Source organism: Montipora foliosa, chromosome 3 (assembly GCF_036669935.1).
Source record: "Montipora foliosa isolate CH-2021 chromosome 3, ASM3666993v2, whole genome shotgun sequence".
Lineage (NCBI taxonomy): Eukaryota > Metazoa > Cnidaria > Anthozoa > Scleractinia > Acroporidae > Montipora > Montipora foliosa.
The window spans coordinates 24,721,548-24,729,047 of NC_090871.1; the positions used below are offsets into that span (position 1 = coordinate 24,721,548).

At 38.8% G+C, this 7,500-nt stretch overlaps 1 protein-coding gene across 18 annotated transcripts in view; it reads right to left on the minus strand.

Moving 5' to 3' along the window:
• The window catches only part of LOC137997130 (uncharacterized), a 72,280-nt gene extending 67,521 nt beyond the window's left edge, over nt 1-4,759 (minus strand). For all 18 annotated transcript variants that reach the window (XR_011122416.1, XM_068842922.1, XM_068842921.1 and 15 more), the window contains exon 1: nt 4,606-4,759. Coding sequence is in view for 17 of the 18 variants with exons in the window: in XM_068842922.1 (XP_068699023.1) it covers nt 4,606-4,678 (73 nt within the window). In the remaining variant the exon portion in view is untranslated. The remainder of the gene's footprint in view (nt 1-4,605) is intronic.
• Between the last annotated feature and the right edge of the window lie 2,741 nt (nt 4,760-7,500).

Consider the following 7,500-nt stretch of genomic DNA (forward strand, 5'->3'; position numbering starts at 1 on the left):
TTCACGTGAAATGGATGTTGCTCAGTATTTTGGTCATGATAGATATATTGAAGGCGCATCCTTCTGGCAAATTGGTTGAAGTCTGAAATTAGCTGGCGCCCGGGGCTGGCGCCCTATCTGGTTTTCTTTCATGACAGGTGTTGGAATGAATTTCAAACGTCGAAAGAGTAAATTGATCTGCTCTGTAGTCAATTGTGAGTCTGAGAGGTTTTTGATGTGTTGCTTGCGTAACTCCATAGTCTCACAAAAACATAGATAATGAATCAAGATTTCACTGTTAAAAAAAGCAGTATTTGTCCAAAAAAAAAATTCGTGCAGGGCGTTTCACCTGGAAAAAAAATTCCTGCACAAGCAGTGCGCGAAAAAAAAAATTCGTACCAGCCGAAAATCCCCCACCCCCCCATCAATTTTCTAATGGTCCGTCCCTAAAATGTAAGTTATTTTTTGGCATTATCAATGAGAAATAGATTATTTTACCGTCATAACAAGATGTTAGCGTAAAATTGGATATTTTATCGTGTTTTTCTTCCTATTGAAATCGAAAAGTAAAAATGAATTTCAATTTTCAGCTAATCATGGACTGGAAGCGATGCGTTATTTGCCAGAAAACCACGGGGGAAAGTTTACAGTGTCCTGCAAACTCGAAAAGAAAAGATGCTGGTGCTGGTTACGTTTCCTTTATTAGAAATACCCAGGAATTCAAGAAGCTCGGAATTAATGTGATTAGCTGTGAGTTGCCGTTAGATGAAAACGAAGCATTCGAACAAACGCTACTCCACAACAAAGCCTCCTGGCATAAATCGTGTAGAGATCTATATAATAACACCAAGCTAGAGCGTGCAAAGAAACGAAAATTAGCTGAAGCTGCAGCAGAGGAAATAATAGATGAAACAGAAGAAGAAATTCCCTCTAGCCCTGCCCTGTGAGAGCTAGGCGATCTAGTGTGGAACGTTATAATCCCCAAGGCAATGTTTTTTCTTTGACGAATACGATAGTCCTGGCAATCTTCATTCTGCATCCACCCTTGATGTTGACAAAAAAGTCGGAGAGTGTGCCGCTCTTCTGAATGAGAGAAAACATATTGCTAAACTGTCTGTTGGTGATTTAATTGCCATCGAGGCAAAGTACAATGCAAAGTGCTTGGTTGCCTTGTATAATCAGGCCTTACCTTTTAAACAAAAGGCTTCAAAACCTGCCGATGAAACATCAGTCCAGCTGGATGAGCTTGCATTTGCAGAACTGTTTGCTTATATTGACGAATGTCTTGAAGTAGAAGAGCCTGCAGTACTTACTCTTTTAGACTTGGTGAGATGTTATACCTCTAAAGTGCAAGAGCTAGGTGCTGAGTGTGGAAAGGTAAATGCAACACGGATTAAGGAGAGAGTGCAAGCAGCATTTCCTGACCTTACGGCGCATGCAGAGGGCAGAGAAATTTAACTGGTACCACAGCATGAACTTGGCGGGATGCTTTCGAAGGTTAAAAAGATGGATTCGGATGCATGGTGTCTGGAGAGAACAGCACGTACTGTAAGAAGAGAGATCCTGAAAGTAAAAAACTCCTTCAACGGCAACTTTCTATCTGAATGTCAGAAAAATGCTGTTCCAGTCTCCTTGCTAACGTTAGTTGGTATTATTCTCAAAGGTCCCACCACCAAGATCGACCCTTCTGATAGTCAGGCCTGTCTTTCAATCGCACAACTTATTGTATTTGACAGTATTTTAAGACCTCGAGATCGACCTGAGGCCGCTGGGAGCACACGTCATATAAGATCAAGAGAATGCCCGCTGCCCATTTGTACAGCTCTGAAAATTCATGGAGCCACCAGAGACAGATCTCTCATTGATGCCTTTTATAACCTAGGTATGCGTATTTCATACGACAGGTTCCTCTCTGTGTCTACCGAAATAACAAATAGCGTCATTGAGAGGTATGAACGTGAAGGAGTTGTGTGTCCTTCTAAACTTAGAGGGGAACTATTCACTACTGCTGCGGTTGATAACATCGATCACAACCCGAGTTCCACCAGCTCCCAGAGCTCGTTTTATGTCACAGCAATTTCTCTTGTACAGCATCCTTGCAATGGTGAATTAGGAACACCAAGAGAAACCGACGTCTTTGATCCTTCTGAGCCTTCAACATTTAATAATACGAACTATCTCAATTACTCACTGATATTAATGGATACGACAAATAGCCATTGTACTCCAGCGATAGATCGCGTTAAGGTACAACATTCTCGCACTCATATGTCCTTGTGTCAAGGGCTAGTTGCATTTTTTAAAAATAATTGTGATGTTCTCGTGAGATTTTACTCTGCGATACCCAAAGTATTTTGATTGTACTTTGCCTCTTATATTTTTCATGTTTTAATTTTGTTATTCTAAATTCATCGTAAGTTGTATTTAGTGATGGATTAATAAAGCTAATATTATTATAGAGGGTTATGCACAGTTGCCGCAACCAATGACTCAGACGGGTTTGGAAAGATTCTAATAGATGGGAGAAAACGTTGTAAGAGAAATTCCGTTTTCATTGACAGAAATATACGCACTAATGGTTCATTATTACCTTAGAGGTAACCTGGGGTTTTAATATTAATTTTCGTTTGTCGTGGATCACTTTTAATTGTGTTTTTATTTGTTCGAGAAGGCGTAACCATTGATATCCCCTTAAAACTTCTTGAATTTCGATTAAACATTAAAATATGCAGGCGGACTAGCTTCATACTGCTTCTCCAACACAGGTCCTTAAAATTATCACACAAGGAAAACTCGACTACCAGGTTTGGTTCCAAATGTAATTTGATTTTCGTCCACCTTGTTTCAAAATCCCGAAACTTTCATCCAAGGATTTTTATTGAAGTGCGTTTATGGAATTAGACGGAGTTATAGGGGTAAGCGGGAAGGGCTTACCTGCCTTAAGTCTTTGCTCCACGATAGTATATAGTACGTAAAAAATAATGTACAGTCATGGTATAATTATATCAATTTTTACTTTCTATTAAAGTTGGGATTCTGAATCATCCCTGTCATTCAGCAAGTGTTTGGTTGAAATTGTTTCAACATCTCATCCTTCAAACTGAGTTAGGTTCATTGAATTTTTGAGTGAAGAACGATACACTCAGCGATATTTGAGGGGTAAGTCTTTACACTGGGTAATTTTTGTGTACCGAATTAAACAGTATGGTCTTCGGTTATCTAGTGGGTTGTACGTTATCTAAAGGGTCGTGAACAGGTACTACGAATGGTCCGTTCGAAGTCGGTAAGTTAAGATAACTCGACATACTTTTTAGTTCGGTTTATGAGCGTGAAGCACTAACACCATAAATTGAACCGGGAGATAAATAAAGAGCGAAAGTTAAGGTTCACATCATTACGTAACCAGGTTGACAATAAATCACAGTTTAATGCTGCTCTGGCTTGAAATATTTGAATGCTGCTTAAAACATGAAAGTTGCCAAAGAACCCTTCCAGGCGCGGTCATATTTTTGCTAAACAAAAGGAACCCGCACTGAGGGAAGAACAAACTGACGCCCTTTACTCTATCTGGAGCAATTTCGACTGTGATCATGAGAACATCGGACACCTCAAATATCGGTTAGGTGCACTTTTGGAAGAACACCAAAGGCGGGTTTTCTTTGCAAAGAGAATTCAGCTTTGCCCGAGCATAGAAGGATGGCACATGGCCCACGCTCCTTTGATCAGTGTTTATCTGGCGGCGCCGTGCCAGACACCTATTTGCATCTTATTTAAAAGAACGACGCTCAATGCTATAAATATGGACACTCTTTCCTTTTTTAACACGTTTCTGGCTTATATTCGCTGTGAGTTGTCCTATCCAGCGTGTTCTACCAATTAGTCCGGTTTTTTTTTTTTTTGCCCTAGGATGGCGCACAGCTAGACAGATTTAGGACAAGTACAGAAAAACAACCGTCTCTAGTTTGTTCAATAGTGCATGAAAGTGGCTATAAAGTGAAATTTGCTTGAATTGTCCAGTTAAGTGCGAGGATCACACAGTTCTTTTGTCTAAAAACCCTCACTTCAATTATATATTTCTTTCATTCAGGGAATGAAAGGGAAGGCCCTGAAAAGATCAGACAGTGGTATTAATCCGTTTGCAAAACGAAAACATGGTTTCATCAAGCTTTTATCTGAAATGACTCGTCTTAAATCGGTAATATTCTTGGTTTCCCCCATCACTGGCCATGGTTTAATTAAACAAATTCAACTGACAATTATCGACGTCCTTGCGAAAAAGGTAGATGTGGAACACTTTCTATCACCTCTTTCTTATAGACTTAACTTATTCGCGAGATGCAGCTATCAATAAATCTATCGAGTTTTTAACTAGATCGTAGTAGGTTCGATGTATATATATATCAAGCAGGCGTGGCACAATTGGACGGCAATGTTCAATTCGGCACTGGAAGTGTTTTACAAGCTTCTGTGCAATTCCTTAATGCACATGTTTTGCACTCTATGGTGACGGTCTAGCTCTCTAGCATCAGGACACCTCTTCCTTCACGTATGCAAGCTGATAACACTTCCTCTTATTATTAAATTAAGTAGAAAGTAAGTCCTTCAAAAACAAAACTAAAAACGTACCGTCTGGACAGGGAGAGATAACGTTGAAACCGAACAGGAGAAAGGCACCATACAAATAAAATACGGGGCCCATGGCCTTGTACTATGATCGCAGATATTCGGAGACTTAGAAAGGATAAAGAAATGAGGTCATTTCGCATGCAGCCGTACAGCTTTTGTTAAAATTTTACGCACTTGGCTGCAGATGGAGTGTCCTTTAAAACGCCAGTCAAACATTCATTGGACGTCACAGCTTTGAGTTTGAACCAATTAGAAGTGGTAATTTGGAATAAGGGTTGAAGTTTATTTAAAGAGACTCTATTTCCAGGATATATCCATGCTAATTCTCTAGAGAGTGTTTGTCTTAAATTATTCGTGTCCAAATTCTTTGGTAGCAAATTGGAGGTGAGCTATTTGATTCAATTTTTACTCACACGGTCTTTAGAAGGCTTGTATTTTTCGATGGATATTCTAGTCTTCTTGTGTATACTATGTGCTGAAAAGGACGGGTTTCTGCGGATAAGTTATATTCTTAAATACAATCTTACTTTGCTAACTTTAGTACTGAAGAATAAATTAAAGCTTTGCAAATAACTTTGACTTTTCTTGAGAATAGCTGAGTTTACGAGCAAATCTGTTTCTAATTACAAGTGACTTCTTTATTGGCTTATATTACAAAGAGGAGAGTTGCAAGTTCACCAATATTGCAGAGCGTGCGAAAAATGAGAAAAAGCTCTTCGTAGCCCTTCCTTCGCACGGAAATATTTAGATGGGATAAGACGCCGTAACAGAAAATTCCGTTTTCATTGACAGAAATAAATGCACTAATGGTTCATTATTAGCTTAGAGGCAATGGTAATTTTTGTTTGTCGTCGAACACTTTTAATGGTATTTTTATTTGTTCAAGAAGGGGAAGCCAATGATATCACCTTGAGACTTCTTCTTCAATTTCGATTAAAAATTAACGCATGGCGGCGGTCTAGCATCATATTTCGTCTCCAACAAAGCTAGGTCTTTTAAAATATTATCACGTAAGGAAAACTCTACTGCCGGTTTTGGTTCCAGATGTAATTTGCTTAAAATCCACCTCTTCAGAATCCTGAAACTCAGACGGAGTTATAGCTGCACGGGGAAAGGGCTTGACTAGATTAAGTTTAGGTCCTTTTTCCACGATAATATATAGTGCTTAACAGATGGTATACCGTCATGGTATCATTAATTAATTTGAACTTCTTTCCTATTGAAGTTGGAAATCTAACTTATCTTCCTTGTCATTCAGCGATATCAGCTGTAAGGAGGAGACTAATTAGCTATTCGTATCCTATTGATACTATCAGAGGAAAATTTAATGTATCCGAATAGATCCTGTTGCAAGAGTTCCCGACCGTCAACATTGTGAGTTTCTCTCTTAGACAATTAAAAAAGTGCATCCGTTCTTCCAAACCGAGTTAGTTTCATTGAATGTTCGAAAATCGGTATACTTTACATTGTTGTCGAACACTTTTAATGGTATTTTTATTTGTTCAAGAAGGTGAAGCCAATGATATCATCTTGAGACTTCTTCTTCAATTTCGATTAAAAATTAACGCATGCCGGCGTTCTAGCATCATATTTCATCTCCAACACAGCTAGGTCTTTTAAAATATTATCACGCAAGGAAAACTCGACTACCGGTTTTGGTTTCAGACGTAATGTGCTTAAAATCCACCTCTTCAGAATCCTGAAACTCATACAGAGTTTTAGGTGCACGGGGAAGGGCTTGACTAGATTAAGTTTAAGTCCTTTTTCCACGATAATATATAGTGCTTAACAGATGGTATACCGTCATGGTATCAATAATTATTTTGAACTTCTTTGCTATTGAAGTTGGAAATGTAACTCATCTTCCTTGTCATTCAGCGATATCAGCTATAAGGAGAAGAATAATTAGCTTTTGGTATCCTATTGATATTAACAGAAGAAAATTTAATGTATCCGAATAGATCCTGTTGCAAGAGTTCCCGACCGTTAACATTGTGAGTTTCTCGCTTAAGCAATTAAAAAAGTGCATCCGTTCTTCCAAACCGAGTTAGTTTCATTGAAGTTTTGAAAATCAGTATACTTTAGATAAGATACTTTTTGTGTACCGAATTGCATAGGATGATTTTCGGTGGGTTATAGTTTATCATCCAGATGCGTCTCCGATCTGGGGTGGTATCCCCAAATACCTTGCTGAAGATTTGCAGTGTGTGCAGAATCGCAGCCTTTCAATATTGGCATTCCAAAGGCTAATCTACCCAACCTTGAAGAGCGCAGAGATGCAACTTCTAGGAGCGAACTCTCGAAAATATTGATGACATCAGCTATCCCAATTACTCAATGATATCACAGGGGCGGTGGAGCCGCAGGGGGAAGGGGGGAGGTTGGGGGGCTTTATCCCCCCCAGTTTAAAAAAATAATAATAATAAGAAATTAAAGATAATTTATAAAACCCATAAAACATGAAAAAGAAAACTAATAGGAGGAAAAACAAAACAAAATGAGGAAAGCAACCTGTTAGAAATAAAACATCTGTCATTTTACGGTTGATCCACGTTTATTTTCTTGATGTCTTGTCGAGAATGCCAAAAGTAGAATTGCCGAGCTTCAAGATTTCAAAATTTTCTGGCGTAGAATTTCCCCCGAACCTCCTACAAGATATCGTCTCTTGCACTTGCTTCTTAGCCCCCCACCCAATGCAAAATACGCTCCGCCGTCGCTATATCAATGGCTGCAATCAATAGCCATTGCACTCGAGCGATGAATCGCTTTAAGGTACTACGTTCTAGGACTGATAGGCCCTTGTCTCCAATATTTTTCATGTTTTACTTGTTTCTATCTAAATTTATCGTATGTTGAATTTAATGATGCATTAATAAAGCTAATATTATTATAGAG